Below are 15,157 nucleotides of genomic sequence, written 5' to 3'. Positions count from 1 at the left end.
TTGCAAGGCTGCGTGTTGACGTTCCACCAGCTCTTACGACTCTGTTCCTTGGAGTTGGTGTCTTGGTGAACACATGTAGCCAGCATGCTTTTTCTCATAAGGAATTATGTTTTTTATTCATGAATCGTCTCAAAGTCAAATGGTATCTCATCAACGACACTCCCATGCTAATCCAACGCCCTCCCAAAAGACCAAAACTCTCCAAACGAATGCTTGCTATATGTGGGTAGAAGAAATATATCTTGTTCTCCAAACTCGTATAAATGACATAGATGCATAAACTTCAATGGTCTCGTCATTACAGTTCGAGGGCTCGGGTATCATCTTTCCCATCGTCGACGCCTAGTTCCTTCTCAAGCTCATCTGCCACAAATCCTTCATAGTCGTCCAAGTTTTTCTGGATGTGTATCTTGAACTTGATGACATCGTTGAGCATGCGATCGATTTCCGTATGTAGCTCCTCGCGCAGAGAGCTGGCTCTCAAAACCAATTGCTCATACCTAAGCCATTTCTGTTAGTCAAATAATCCGCAAAGGGTCAATCAGGTTGCCATACTCAATCGTTGTGTTAATTTCACGTTGCTCCAAGAGCTGCACAGATTCAGACAGTCCAGCTCGCATTCTGGACAATTCCTTCTCCATCTTCTCGATTTGCACATCAGAACCTATTTTCTGGGCCGTCGTAACCTCTTTTGTCTTTTCATACTCTTCTTCAGCAGCCCGTACCCGATGTTCCAGTGCTTCAACTTCGTTGCGCTTGTCTTCAATGGCCTCCTTAATACCATCCAGCAAATCATGATCCTTCATCATGTCGTCCATGGCGGCACTACGTCGTTCAGAAATCTCTTTTCGTAGCACAAGGAAGTTGCTTCGGATCTGCCCTCGCAAATCGAGGTTGAGAATGTGCCCTGGTTGGTATCCTGTTGTTGCATCGACTAATAGACGTTCAGGCGATTGTGACGTATTACCGAAGGCGTTTATGTTGGTTGACGTGAAATCGGAGCTATCGCTGATGATAAGTTGCAGTTCATAATCTCTGCCTCGAGCATTTGCAGCCGTTGCGGGAATCACAGCAATCTGGTAGGCGACAGTGTTGTACTTGTCCACCATACGCTCAAGTTCTTCGAGCTTGTGGCCTGCTTCAGACTCCTTCTCCGAGACCTTCTTCTTTATTTCATCAAGTCTCTGGCTGGCAGATTCAATGCCTTTCTGCAAACGTTCTCGCTCAGAGTTCATGCGGTCGATATCCTGCATACTAATACCCTGTGCATCAACTGCTTTTTGAAGGCTCCTTCGCTCCGCTTCGGCTTCTTTTAGTTCATCCGCCAGTTTTTCCAGTTCTTCTTGTAGCACTTGGATACGGTGCTCGTACTTTTCGGATCGTTGAAGCGCTAGGTTGTTGTACTCTTCAAATTTGACTTTGTCCTCCTCCATGATTTTGAAGTGGTCATCTAGCACAGCGGGGTCTGGCGTTGCTTTTTCCAAGTCTTCGATTTCCTTTTGTAGTCTCGCATTCTCAGCCTCAAGCATCTCAAGTTCAGAAACGTACTTGGCGTTTGAGTCCTCGAAAGCTCTTGCCATACCCTCGATATGTGGTGCGAGAACCCGCTCAGCATCATCATCGCCCATGTCCTCGTCCATAGCGAGCCAATCCTTGTATGCTGTGCTCAAAAAGTCAAAGATGATGTGGTCACCACTAACATCCACACCAGCAGCCATACACGCATCTGTGTACTTGTTGGCAACATAGCCCTCTAGCATTTGCACTAATTGCATCATCCAATATAGAAGTCCCAGAAACGTGCTCCAGTTTTGGCCACCAACAGCAGCCAGCTGACTTTTCGTGATGCTCCTTTCGAATGGATATCTCAGTTGTTTCAAGATGGGTGGAACTTCCTGGTCAATATTTTTCAGAAATCTGTGGCCGGGATCGATACGATGATATAGCCACTGAAACATGTAATTGAAATCCTTTTGTGTCGGAGACTTCATAACGTTCGGTGACAAGGTGTGGCTCATCTGCATTTCGAAATCGTTTTGCGCCATATACTCCATCAACTCCTGGCCCATCTTCATTTGAAACGATCTGTCCTTCAAAGGACGAGGGTCCTTTGGTACACCCGCGGGCTGCAGCATTGTCTGGAAGAAGCCTTGGTGATTATTCACGCCTCCTACGGTCGACTGCCTCGGTCTGTATACACTGCTTCGCCTCTCGGCATCGGAGGATTGCCTCGTCATTCCGGGAGTTTGGAGAACATTTTTGGGCTGAAATGAAGCTCGTTTTACAGAAGACAGACCAATATCCGCGAGATTTGTCCCTGAAGAAGTGCGTTGAAACATGGGCTGGCTCGGTCTCGACATGGCGAGGGACTGCCTAGGTCCCGAAGCTGAGCGGACGTGACCATTGTTGTTGGAATTTGTGCGTTTCATGGTTGAGCCTGGAGGAGGTATTCCTGTATTTGTTCCTATGCCTCCAAGTGTCTAATCCATTGTCAGCGCCTGTCTTTTCTTTTCTATGCGACAGTCTCGTTGATCAAGCACAAGAGTGTTCATGACGAGCCTACCTCTCTTGGCCTGCGGACACTCCACAGACCCGTGTCCTGGGACATGATATAGATGCGCAACTGCGATATTCGTGCGGAGGATCAAGAAAGGTAATTGACAACTGTAGCAGTAAGTGCGAGCGCTGCGAGGTCAAAGTGCGATGTCCGAAAGCAACAGTGCAAAATGCGCTGAATATCGAAGCAAACAATGGTTGCTGCAGGTTGTCAAAAGCTGTTGCTCCGTGAGAAAGTAAACAAAGCACGTCTAGCGTGCTGTGATTGGTGCCAGAAATGTTCACAAAGCGGGCCGTGGCGCCACGCCACACCATGTCGCATCATCACGTGACGCGTCCAACTGTCTTGCGGTTTTCGGTCGCGCACTCAAAAGTGGGTCACCTACTCTACTTCGACTTGACCAACGCCTTGGAGATTGAAGATGCGTGGCAGAAGGGCAGTCCAGCAGCCTCGGCTCATGGAGCCGCCACCAAACCAGCCACTCCATTCATCCTTTTGATTTGATTCATTCATCGGCCATTTCCTAACCCCAGAGCTCCACAGATGCCGAACGCAGGTCGCCAGACAGCACATGTCGGGTCGTCATCTTTCCACCTTCTGCATTCACTTGTCAATTTCATTCTGCCAATCTACGGCTGCACGTCAATCCCTTTCACCTCAGCTTGGTGATGCGGCTGTGAGACGTGCGATCTGTACAACGGCATAATGGCAATTCGCGAGGACTTGGTAGCCTCTGCGGTAAGCTCCCCGTAGAAGTCCACATATCAATCTCTTCCAAGCACTCGCTGACTGATACTCTATTGCAGGCTCAATGTTAGTTCCTACAACAAAGCAACCTATACATCTCTACATTCGACCCAACGTTGCTAACATCTCATGTAGTTCTGCAGGACCCTAGCGTTGCCTCGTCTTCCGTCGAGAATAAAATCCAGTTTCTACGGTCGAAGAACCTGACCCAAGAGGAGATCAATGCTGCCCTCGCTCGGTCAGGCAACGCAGCTCCAGTCGCCGCTGCGCAATACGGCCCTCCCGCCGGTCCTCCACAACAATACTATCCTCCTTATGCACAACAAGCATGGCAGCCTCCTCCACAAGTTCCCCGGCGAGATTGGCGAGACTGGTTTATTATGGCCACGGTTGTCAGCGGGGTCGGCTACGGTCTGTACTCGTTGAGCAAGGTAGGATCCTATTGACAATAGTATGATTTCGGTGCCTTTGGCTAATCACACGACGTTAGCGATATGTCTATCCTCTCATCGCACCCCCCACACCTGAAAGACTGGAACAGGACAAGAAGTCGATAGAAGAGCAATTCGACAGAGCTTTTGCCTTGGTTGAGCAGTTGGCGAAGGACACTGAGGCTCTCAAAGACGCCGAGCAGCAGAGAACCGAGAAATTGGATTCTGCAATTTCCGAGCTTGAGACGGTCATGACCGATCTCAAGTCTGCGAATCGCCGACGGGAGGACGATGCGCAGCGCATTCGTGACGAGGTTCAGGCTTTGAAAGACGCAATTCCCAAGGCTATGGATAACCAGAAGAGTCTGACTGACAACCGATTGGCCGAAATCAATACTGAGCTCACCAGCCTCAAGACGTTGGTTTCCCAGAGGATGGCGCCAAGTTCCTCGCCTGCCACCACCAGCTCGTTTCCACGCTCACCCGGCGGCACCCTCGCTGCTGGCCGATCTTCAACTCCAGCGGCGACAGTGGAGAGTGTTCCCGAGACACCAAGCACCCCAGCGACAACTGCGAGTGCCACCGAACCCCCAAAGAGTCTCGCGCAAAGCTCCTTCAACAGACCCGCCGGGTTTTCCAGTGGCGGTAGCAGCTCTACCAAGGCATCAATTCCCGCCTGGCAGATGGCGGCCGCCCAATCTGCCTCCAGCGCATCTACCACAACTCCTACTGAGGGCAGCAGCAAAGAAGTTGGTACCAGCTCTTAATCAAGACAGGCTCGGGCCATGCATTACATCGACTATGGCAGTTCTGGTTAAATATGAAGCATTATCAGGAGCAATGGATCTCGGTTGATAGGCAGTGGTGCTGGGAGTGTTGCGCTCTAGCGTCGTGCATCATCCTATGCATTTAGGGAAAAGTAGGGGCATATGGACGTGGAATGACTACCAGCCGATACTGGGTAAATACTTTGTAATTTTGTGGAATTATGTTATTGTACTAGTAGCCTGAGGTTGTTGAAATGGTTATGACTCAAGAATTGACCTTGCATTGGTACGTGATGGGTGAGAGGTCGTCGACCTTCAACAGCGGAAATGTTGGCATTTATTGGCACGACGCAAATCTGCGAATACCGTCTGCTTGTCGCAACAATCGTTTGTGAAAGCTACGCAATCGTAGGAGGCGGGTTTGAGCAACATCGTAGCCATGGACTCAGTCCTATCAGATCTGCCTCGGCATCTTTTCGACGGGGAGTGGCAAGTCGGGGTTCGGCACCTTTCGCAGGCCCGGTCAGGGAGCTCAGGTTCCCCACAGCGGGCGACTCAGCGCGTTGTTCCCCCACGATCCCCGACCGTAGCGCTCAAACCCGTCCAGGTCTGGTCCATGTCTGGTCCCAGATCCAATGTCACCAAGTCGCATCCAACTTATTGAGACGGCTTTCGCCTCGCCAAGACGTTGCCGTTTCCAGACCCCCAAAATGTAAACACCGAGTCTATACCATAAAGTGTACATTCTTCTTTTGTCTATGTACATCTTAGTTTTTGTTCTTTCAGCAAATCAAAGACGAGCGAGATAGAAAGATCCCTAAGGTCCCATCTTCAGTCTGAATCTTCAGATTGCGTCCCCAGCCTTCGTCATGGCAGACCCATCAGCATCTCTAGAACAACCACGGCCACAGACACCCAAACGACCAGGAGCATCTGCATTATTCTGGCTCGGCCTTTCTTACACACCACTTCTAGCTCGTGTGTCGCTTTCACACACGCTGAATCTCGCCGACTCTTCGCCATATCAGGATTTAAGAAGTGCAGTAACTATTGCCTTCATCCGCGCCTTTATTGCGCCAAAGGAGGGAAATCCACATACCTTCTCGCAAGCCCAGCGACGAACAGTGAACAAACTGCCTGTCAGAGGCAGAATATGGATCAGCACCTATACTACCCCCGTCCCGCCAGAACCCGAGTCAATCACGGCAGCACTGGGGAAAGTGATCGAAACTCTCAACAATCCAGATGTCCCTGTACCTAGGATACAGCTGCCGGATGTTGTCCCAGTGTCTGGCGAATGGACGGGATACAGGGCGGCGGCCAAGGAGGATGAGCCGGCTCCGAAAATCTCAGACCAGGACAAGTACATCGAAATGATGAAGGAGGTCAAGAAGTCAACGACAGTTTTATACCTCCACGGAGGGGGTCATGCATTTATGGATCCGGCTAGCCATCGGCCTACGGTTAAGAAGCTTGCAAAGATAACTGGTGGTCGGGCTTTCTCAGTACGATATAGATTGGTTCCTCAAAGCCCTTTCCCAGGATCACTGTTAGACTGCTTGGTGGCATACTTGACGCTTTTGTATCCACCCCCTGGATCTTATCATGAGCCGGTAGATCCAAAGCATATTGTCATTGCAGGAGATAGGTAAGTCCTCGGCAGCAGTCTTCCCTGTTTGGTCCACAGTTGTCTCTCTAAAGTATGCCTGTGTTGTTACTAAAGGTCTCTATTTTCTTTGCAGTGCCGGAGGCAACTTGGCCATGTCCCTGATTCAAGTCATTGTCGAGTTAAATCGCCTTGGTCAGCAAATTACATGGTATGGGGAACCACGCGGCATCCCTATCCCCGCCGGGGCCGCTTGTAATTCACCTTGGCTCGACATCTCCCACAGCTCGAGGGAGCACTATGGGAAAGTCCCAGAAGCGTTCGATTTCCTGGGGCCATTGGACGATATGGGCCGCAGAGGCCATTTACCTTGCGACATCTGGCCCGCTAGTCCGCCGCGAAAATTCATGTACGCAGCCGACGACATGATGATGCACCCCTTGGTATCTCCTGTGATGCGACGGGACTGGGGTGGCTTCCCTCCAGTATACATTTGCACAGGGTGGGAAAGGCTAGCGTATGAAGACAAGTTTATGGCACAAAAGCTTGAACGAGATGGTGTGACGGTTGTGTTTGAGGAATACGAGGCAATGGCGCATTGCTTCGCGTTGGTGTTGCCCAAGATTCCGGAGGCAAGGAGATGTATGGATGCTTGGGCGGGTTTTATTCAACAGGCAGTAGAGAATCCCAGGGGCTTGAAATCCAGCGCGATGACAATCCACGCCAAGACGTTGAAGGAGGTGCCCATTGATTTCAAGGACTTGTTTGATGTTTCGGAGGAGGAAGTGAGGAGGAGGGTAGTGAATAAGGTGGCGGAGATCCAGGCATGGATACCCGCGGAGTCAAAGCTATAGGCAACCAGGCTTGTAAGGGTACTGGTCGATACATGGAAGGATGTCTGGAATCAAATGGAACGTCGAGGACTAATCATGTCGCCGGTTGAATTTGTATTTGGCCACGTGAACGCTCACGGATACATCCAGGTGAATAGGTCTGACCACTTGCAGTCAGTCAAGCAAGCAGACAACAGCGAGCACCCCTAACGCTAGTCATAACCAGACGATGGAATAAGAGGTAGCTATAAAGTTTAAATATTATAATCTTGTGCATGTAATACAGTAGAAGATATTTGCGCCTTTCTTTCGTTGTTATAATGTATGGTGTTACTAGAGCAATTTGCTGAAGTACCTAGGAAATTAGCACTGGCTATATTGAGAAGCGTTTGCAGTGGCAGGTTATAAATCTGATGTTATTCTTAATATCCCAGCCTCTTGTCTGCTAACTTGACTCTGTTTCTAGGCTTGACTACGAGGGGATGCTCAAACGCGCGCCAGAAGTAGGTAGGGCGTGGCATGATTGAGAACTTATGATTAGCCAAGAAGGATGGCAGGTCAATTGATACCTGCGACGTTTATCCTGTTCGCGAGAAACGTAAGATACGTCACACAAAACAGAAGCTAAATTTATCTGACTTTTATAAAGATACACTTTAGTAAAGAAGAGATTGTCCGTGGGGATTGTCTGGCTTCTGTACTAAGCAGTACGTGTGATGTTTCCCTGCTATCAACCTCGCTTGTCGCAATACAAACCGGGCTGCGATATTGTGCCGTAGTCTGTAATTTTTGTAAGGCATTGGCCTTACTTATTATTAATGCTTATTCTACGTTAGGTACATGATGGCACATTCGCCCGTTAACATTTTTATGTTGGCATAATTACCAGAGTTAAGGACATTCTGGCTCTGTAATAGTTTAGTTTGTGCAATCTAGCGACTAAATTAACCGCTAAATAGTAAAAATACGCACAATTCGCTCCCAAAATTTGTGTATTTTGGCAAAAATTAAGCCAAATGGCAGAACTCACAAGCCAAGAGCAAAAAGAGTCAAAAATAGACGATGTTACTCCCCCGGAAAGGCTCGAACTTTCAACCTCCTGATTAACAGTCAGACGCGCTAGCCAATTGCGCCACGGAGGAACTGTTGCGAAACGGAGACCTAATTTGCTACTAAATAGCCGATTTTGGTAGGCTCAAAGTGTGAAAATGGAGAATATTGGAGAAAGGCTCCACTAATTTTGGGGTTGAGATGTTGATAATCGTGTGAAGAAAGGGAAGAGGGAAGCAAACATGTACATGTAAAGAAAGGGACAAAAGGACAATTCTTGTATTATGAATAAGGGAAAAGCCAGCATAAGCTACGAAGGGTTTATCTCGGGTTTATGTAGTTGGCATGGGATCAGTGAATTGGTCTGGTAAAGCAGCTGTGAATGTGTGAATCTAGATCCACCACGTGCCCGTCCGTTTGCTGGCGACATACAAAAACAAGGACCTAATAACAAAAAGAATGACAAAAGGTATAATACTATTAGAATAAATTACTTGCTATTATTCTGCGTATTGTTCTTTTTTATTGTCTGACATATTTTATGCGCAAGTTATACTATAAGTGCCTGCATTTGGTGGCCGTTTTGCAACCAGGTTCACATTGAGTGGAGTGCAATCTTTCACTGCCCTGATAACAAACAGCCTCTTCACAGCACGGCAAAAAATCACACGACCAAAAAAAAATTACAACCTCCCCCGGAAAGGCTCGAACTTTCAACCTTGACAATTTGTTAGCATCTAATTCCCCATGTTGCATGTTTCGGGTATATCTTACCTCCTGATTAACAGTCAGACGCGCTAGCCAATTGCGCCACGGAGGAATTGTTATCGAGCCGCGATGTTATTATACCCTAGGAATACCGCAGACTGGGAAGCTTGCCGTATGGAAATTGAATTGATAGCAATTGGGGAGTATCGCGAATGTTCTCATCTCACCAGTTGTTCTACGAGGTCCCTCGTCTCTCTAAGGCACATGGACTTTTCTGTTCGTCGATTGCATGTCCCGCCGCACACTCAAACTTCATGGGATTCAACCACTTGATGATAAATCTGGGAGTGCATGTTCGCTTTCATGATATCACACTCCCATGAGAGACCTGAGTATTTCAATTGGTATGGCCAAATTATGTTACGTGTTAGGTAGCATCACCGTGAAAAGGCAGCATATGCATCTTTGTGGAAGTCCTGCTCGCTTGAGCTGAGGAGTGTTGAAATCGGAGGACCAAGGAAGTCAAGATAGTCGCCACTATTGGGCGAAAATGGGACCATGAACTCCGACTGCAGAAGCACATCCAAATCAAAACCATCATAGACTCATCTGCGAATTGTTCTAGCATGCCAGAAAGTAGTGACGTAGCTGTTTCCCATTGATATTTATGACCAAATTGTAGGGTAAGATGTGGCCCACCAAATCACCAACTTTTGATGCACCAAAATAATGCAAATGCTCCCAATGCCGTCAATGGCGCCGCATCTATGATGCGACTAGATACAGCGTCCGAATAGTCAAGCGCAGAAGCATCACCAATGGTAGTCTCACAATTTTGATATGTCTTCATACTCCCTTTGCCTTCAATTCGAGCCCCTCCCCAAGACGTGGCCAAATAAGCAAGTTCCATACCTACCAGAAAAAATCGTAAACCCTCATATAGATAATTAAGGCCCGGATTGACAACAAGCAATCGTCCTCCGTGGCGCAATTGGCTAGCGCGTCTGACTGTTAATCAGGAGGTAAGATATACCCAAAACATGCAACATGGGGAATTAGATGCTAATAAATTGTCAAGGTTGAAAGTTCGAGCCTTTCCGGGGGAGATTTTTTTTGGACTTTTCCTATTTGTTTTGCACGTCAAGTCTTCGTCATTGACTGAAGTGATAACCGATTGAGCGATTTGCTGCGTCATGGCAGGTCTTTATTTTATTTTGCGCCATGAGGAGAGTGATGGCGATGTTTCGTACTATACGTACTGTGTCGTAGCCTGCCTAGTGTAGTGTACATGCTTCTCTAACTCCAATTCACGTTGTCAAATATGCGCACCGTCTAAAGAGTTGGTAAAATGAATACTTTAGTGTCTTTAAAACGAAGTCAACGCCTAAATACGCCCAATTGATCGCCTGTGTCTCCGGAGCACAACATTCTCGACATCCGTCGCTCTCTTCGGAGCTTCTTGGCACGAACCGAGACCCACATGCAAAATAACATCGCCAGTCTTTGTCCAGAGCTTCCCGTTACACAGCGCAGCCGTCTAAGCTTTGTTACACTCGAATTGCAGCCATTGCCGAGCATGGAGCGCCACAAACAAGCTGTGGCCAAGATAGCCTCCACCGTCCGGAGCTTCTTCGACAAGAAAGAGTCCTACCGCATCTTCCATGGCTCAACCAACAGCACTAGACCCCGGCCCGGGCCAGGCGCACGCATCGTCGACATCAGTGCCCTCTCCAACGTTGTTGGTGTCGACCGATCGAAACGAACTGCCCTCGTAGAGCCCAATGTCCCCATGGACAGGCTCGTCGAATCAACACTTCGCCATGGCCTTGTTCCGCCCGTGGTGATGGAGTTCCCGGGCATAACTGCAGGTGGTGGCTACGCCGGAACAGCCGGCGAGAGCAGCTCCTTCAAGCATGGCTTCTTTAACGAGACGATCAACTATGTGGAAATGGTGCTGGGGAACGGCGACGTGGTGCGAGCCTCGAAAGAAGAGAAGCCCGACTTGTTCCAGGGCGCCGCGGGATCAGTGGGAACACTGGGAACAACCACGCTCATGGAATTGCAACTTATTGAGGCAAAGAAATATGTACGCACGACGTATCATCGCACAGGCAGCGTAGCGGAGGCTGTAGAAAAGGTGCGCGCGGAAACACAGAACCCCGAAAACGACTACGTGGACGGTATTCTCTTCTCCAAGGACCATGGCGTGGTCATTACAGGAACCATGACGGACGAGAAACCAGGGGACACCAAGGTCCAAACATTTAGCCGTGCCCGTGACCCTTGGTACTACTTACACGTCAAAGATCGCACCAAATCTCTCCCATCACCTTCATCTGCCACCACGTCTGGTCCGTCATCTGTTGTAGATTACATCCCCCTGGCCGAATACTTGTTCCGCTACGACCGTGCGGGATTCTGGGTCGGCGCCCAAGGCTGGACATATTTCAAATACGTGCCCTTTAACAATTTCACGCGTTGGTTCCTCGACGACTTTATGCACACGCGCATGCTCTATCGTGCGCTGCATGCCTCCGGCGAGTCGGCCCGCTTCGTCGTACAAGACCTTGGCCTGCCGTACGACAAGGCAGAGGAGTTTGTCAACTACACCACCGACACCTTTGACATCTGGCCGCTTTGGCTATGCCCGCTGAAGCAGACCCTCCCACCGACTTTCCACCCATACACGGGGGAGACAGAGACCGCCGCCGACGGATCTACGACTCCAAAGGATATTCTGAACATTGGTCTATGGGGATGGGGTCCCGCTGACCACGAGGAATTCGTTACCAAGAACCGCGCCCTGGAGGATAAGCTCGTTCAGTTGGGCGGACGAAAGTGGTTATACGCACACACATACTACAATCAGGAGGAGTTTTGGAAGGTGTACGACAAGAACAGGGACTGGTATGAGGGCCTGCGGGAGAAATATCACGCCACGACCTTGCCTAGCGTGCACGACAAGGTCAAGATTGATGTGGATGCTGCGCGAGAAGAGCGGAAGCGCACAAGGCAATCACTCAAGAGCAAGTGGCCTATAGGTGGCCTGTATGGCATATGGCAGTCCATCAAGAGTAAAGACTACCACTTGCATCGCCGCGCGGAGTGGAAGTACAAAGGGGACGAGTAATATTGTTGGCCACAACTCGGTTTATGTGGTGAGATGGAGTGGTGAAACTTGTCATGTACTTTATAACCCATTGTATGTTGCTAGAGGCTGGCTGTACAACAAGACTAGATACCATATACAGTTATATTTCAACAAAATATTTCCAGAGACAGTGGCTGATTTAAAAATATAAGTTTGAATCTAAAGTCGTATTGTCTTTCGCTCTATAAGACGTTTGACCTAGCTTTCCACCCTGAAGAGCCCCAAATAAGGTATTTACACAAGCCACAGAGCCTCCGCCCAATTTGCCCTGTAACTCAATTAAAGGGCTCTGCTGTAATATGCACCTTTCCGTGTGCCCAGTTTCTATATTCCCATTGACATGCGTGATGCGTCCCTGATACGTCTACTCTCGTTATGATAAGTCATGTTGTCCGGTCTCCTCTGTTCTGTCCATACATTGGTTCAAGATACCTAAATGTGCGAGGTTCTACTGGTCCCATTATGTCATGCGAAATATAATCCAAACAACATGGCTGATCTATCTTGTTCTTTTTTGGTTGGCATGTTTATGCTTGGACCTTGTACTCGCGCTTGAACATGTCGTCAACCTTCTCCAGGTAGTAGGTGCCGGGGATGATGGTCGAGGGTTCGCCCTTGGGGGTGTAGTCCTTCTTGAGGTGGGCCTGGTGACGGAGTTCGCACATCTAAAAGGACAATCAAGGTTAGCATACTTATCCCACAAGGTCAACAAGAAGTACGGTAAAACTTACGGAATCGAATGTCTCGGGAGGCACAGCCCGTCGTGCATCCAGGCGAGCGGGGATGTCCAAGTTCTTAGCAATGGTCTCAACACTGCCGTTGACGCGGAAAGACATGAAACTCGAGGCCAGACCAGATCCGTAGGAGAAAACGCCAATGCGCTTGCCCTCCAGGCTCTTGGGGTCGGCGAAAGACAGCAAGCTGGCGACACCACCCCAGACACTGGCGCAGTACATGTTACCACACATGGTGGCAACTTGAGTAGCGGGCTGGACACGCTCCTGGAACTTCTTCTTCGTCAAGGTCATGAAAGTCTTCTCAACGACCTTGTCGGTCAGGGACTTCTCGTAGTCCATGTCACGCAGCTCGGGAGCGACCTCAGCGAAGGCGGGAGCATCAGCGTTGGCCAGGTAGTCGTGGTACAGCAATCGAGCGTACGACTTCTGCACGAGCTTGCATGTAGGAGCGTGGAAAGCAAGATAGTCGAAGCGGTCGAGGGGAGTCTTGCTAGCATCGGTGCCGTTGGCATGGCCATTGGCAAGCCTGGCCTCACGCTTGCAGTAGTCGCGGTACGCAGCATCCAGAGCCTTGGTGTAGCAGTTGATGGAGTAGTGTCCATCAACATAGGGGTATTCGCTGGTCAAGTCAGGCTTGTAAAAGTCGTATGCGTGCTGCATGTAGGTGCCTCGCAGGCCTGGCTCCATGACAACAGGAGCATCAGGACCGATGAGCATAGCAACAGCACCGGCACCACCAGTTGGGCGAGCATTGCCCTTGGCGTACAGAGCAATATCGCCAGCCACAACGATGGCATCGCGGCCGTCCCAGGCAGACGACTCCACCCAGTTCACGCTGTTGAAGAGAGCATTGGTGCCGCCATAGCAAGCGTTGACGGTGTCGACGCCTTCGAGATTGGCATTGTCGCCAAAAAGCTGCATCAGGACAGATTTGACCGACTTGGACTTGTCCAAAATGGTCTCGGTTCCAACCTCCAGGCGACCGATGGAGTTGGGGTCGATGTTGTACTTCTTGAGCAAGTTCGAAGTGACGGTGAGAGCAAGCGAGTAAATGTCTACAAGGGGACAGTTGTTAGCTAATGAAACATCCTAAAGCAACCTGCCAGGTCGTGTACAGCGTCATTTTGTGCTTGGTTCCTTCTGCTGACAAGCTGGCGGGCCCTCGATGTGGTCCAAAAGGGGTAGAGGCTACGACTCACCCTCACGATCATCGCAAAAGCTCATCTTGGTCTGGCCGAGGCCAATGGTGTATTTTCCAGCGGAGACGCCATCGAACTTCTCGAGTTCGCTCTGTTCGACATACTGCACAAGTGGAAACAAAGGTGTTGTGGTTAGCGATGTCGGCGACGAGGGGCATATAGCAACATTTTCAAATGATTTTGTGAAGGAGGGGCAAAATAAGTACCTGGCTGGGGAAGTAGATCTCGATGGCCTTGATGCCAATGTTCTGGGGACGCGAAGCCATCTTGCAAAAATTATTAAGTACGCTTACTTCAAACAGAATCGGAGGAGAGAATGGGAAATGAAGAGGGAGCAGGAATTGGGAGACAATGGGTGGAGGGGAGGTTTTGTCAAGACTCAAATCGAGAGCACGAGGGAAAGATGATCAAGCTGCTCTGAACTGGTTGGTCTGGTACGCTATGGAGTACGCTTCCATGTCTCCAATACGCAATTCGGTGCTCCCATCAATCCACTTCCACTTTCACTTCCACACAAACCTCGTCCCGCCTCCTGCCAACACACCATCCAGGGCCAGGCTCAACTTTTTTTTTTTGGCCCAACTGGCACCAAGGCCGCGCTAGACTGTCACAGTGCAATCACACTCAGGGTTTTCACCGCCCTTTTTGTGAATGGCCAGCAGCAGAATCGAGATAGGATAGGTCTGGTCTGGTCCGTCCTGGCATGGACTTTTCTTGAACAAGGAGCGGATCATTCTGCCAGGGGGGGTGGAGCTTTTGCTGGGGACTTTGGGCGGGATTTGATGCGAAACGCCACCCAAAGGCCATCCAAAAACCACACAAAGACCAGTTCAAGACCCTCGAAAAGCTCTCAGCAAGCCTCAGAGGCCACCGCCATCATCGATTTTGATGGCATCCACGTCCCCTCTGTTCTCATTTTAATCTGCCCCCACACCACCTATTTACGTGGACATGGTTGACATGCTAACGCCCCAAACCTCTTCTAGGCTTGGTTGCAGCATCGAACGAACGACGTGCCAATGCCTGCTGTGCTGTTCGACGCAGCCTGTGGCCCTGGTTCCATAATACCACCGGCGTCACAAAGGCAAAGGATTGTCGCTTCCCCACAAAGGTATCGTTGGACTGTAACAATCATCCATCCCGTGTGCGAGCCAGCACACAGGTCGTCTGGCGAGATCGCACCACCCTAGAAGCTTGGACCGTGCAAACGATGTAGCGGCTTACCTACCGAATACCACGGAGTAGTCATTGGCTAGATGTTCAGTTGAACCACCGGCTGTGCTAGTGATTTTATTGTTGGGGGAATTGTCTTGGATATTCACCGTCTTCTGAGACCTGGTGCGAGAGCATGAAGCTAACACTTTCGTGGTG

General features: G+C 49.6%; 6 protein-coding genes and 3 non-coding genes across 9 annotated transcripts; 5 read left to right on the top strand and 4 right to left on the bottom strand.

Moving 5' to 3' along the window:
* Positions 1-298: 298 nt before the first annotated feature.
* VFPPC_01690 (HEC/Ndc80p family protein) lies at positions 299-2,429 on the bottom strand (the record flags this gene model as incomplete). The annotated part of the gene is made up of 2 exons (XM_018281468.1): positions 299-500; positions 556-2,429. The coding sequence occupies 2 exons, from the start codon at positions 2,427-2,429 to the stop codon at positions 299-301; spliced, it is 2,076 nt and encodes a 691-aa protein (XP_018150204.1).
* Positions 2,430-3,262: 833 nt separating this feature from the next.
* VFPPC_01689 (peroxisomal membrane anchor protein (Pex14)) lies at positions 3,263-4,502 on the top strand (the record flags this gene model as incomplete). Its single annotated transcript, XM_018281467.1, has 4 exons — positions 3,263-3,295; positions 3,364-3,370; positions 3,440-3,735; positions 3,795-4,502. 4 exons carry the CDS (start codon positions 3,263-3,265, stop codon positions 4,500-4,502), a joined length of 1,044 nt encoding a protein of 347 aa, XP_018150203.1.
* Positions 4,503-5,371: 869 nt separating this feature from the next.
* On the top strand, positions 5,372-6,962 carry VFPPC_01688 (acetyl-hydrolase; the record flags this gene model as incomplete). The annotated part of the gene is made up of 2 exons (XM_018281466.1): positions 5,372-6,150; positions 6,245-6,962. The coding sequence occupies 2 exons, from the start codon at positions 5,372-5,374 to the stop codon at positions 6,960-6,962; spliced, it is 1,497 nt and encodes a 498-aa protein (XP_018150202.1).
* A 1,047-nt stretch (positions 6,963-8,009) lies between these two features.
* VFPPC_17243 lies at positions 8,010-8,083 on the bottom strand. The gene has a single exon. It is a non-coding gene; the product is annotated as a tRNA-Asn (tRNA).
* A 598-nt stretch (positions 8,084-8,681) lies between these two features.
* VFPPC_17242 lies at positions 8,682-8,811 on the bottom strand. Its single transcript has one exon. It is a non-coding gene; the product is annotated as a tRNA-Asn (tRNA).
* Positions 8,812-9,675: 864 nt separating this feature from the next.
* VFPPC_17246 lies at positions 9,676-9,805 on the top strand. The gene has a single exon. It is a non-coding gene; the product is annotated as a tRNA-Asn (tRNA).
* A 470-nt stretch (positions 9,806-10,275) lies between these two features.
* On the top strand, positions 10,276-11,829 carry VFPPC_01687 (24-dehydrocholesterol reductase precursor; the record flags this gene model as incomplete). The annotated part of the gene is made up of 1 exon (XM_018281465.1): positions 10,276-11,829. The coding sequence occupies one exon, from the start codon at positions 10,276-10,278 to the stop codon at positions 11,827-11,829; it is 1,554 nt and encodes a 517-aa protein (XP_018150201.1).
* A 548-nt stretch (positions 11,830-12,377) lies between these two features.
* On the bottom strand, positions 12,378-14,052 carry VFPPC_15418 (hydroxymethylglutaryl-CoA synthase; the record flags this gene model as incomplete). Its single annotated transcript, XM_018293171.1, has 4 exons — positions 12,378-12,515; positions 12,582-13,642; positions 13,787-13,889; positions 13,993-14,052. 4 exons carry the CDS (start codon positions 14,050-14,052, stop codon positions 12,378-12,380), a joined length of 1,362 nt encoding a protein of 453 aa, XP_018150200.1.
* Positions 14,053-14,109: 57 nt separating this feature from the next.
* On the top strand, positions 14,110-14,745 carry VFPPC_18679 (hypothetical protein; the record flags this gene model as incomplete). Its single annotated transcript, XM_022430254.1, has 2 exons — positions 14,110-14,176; positions 14,234-14,745. 2 exons carry the CDS (start codon positions 14,110-14,112, stop codon positions 14,743-14,745), a joined length of 579 nt encoding a protein of 192 aa, XP_022286002.1.
* Between the last annotated feature and the right edge of the window lie 412 nt (positions 14,746-15,157).

The sequence above is a fragment of the Pochonia chlamydosporia genome, chromosome 1 (assembly GCF_001653235.2).
Source record: "Pochonia chlamydosporia 170 chromosome 1, whole genome shotgun sequence".
NCBI classification, from domain to species: Eukaryota; Fungi; Ascomycota; class Sordariomycetes; order Hypocreales; family Clavicipitaceae; genus Pochonia; species Pochonia chlamydosporia.
This window is presented reverse-complemented; position numbering and strand designations above follow the sequence as displayed.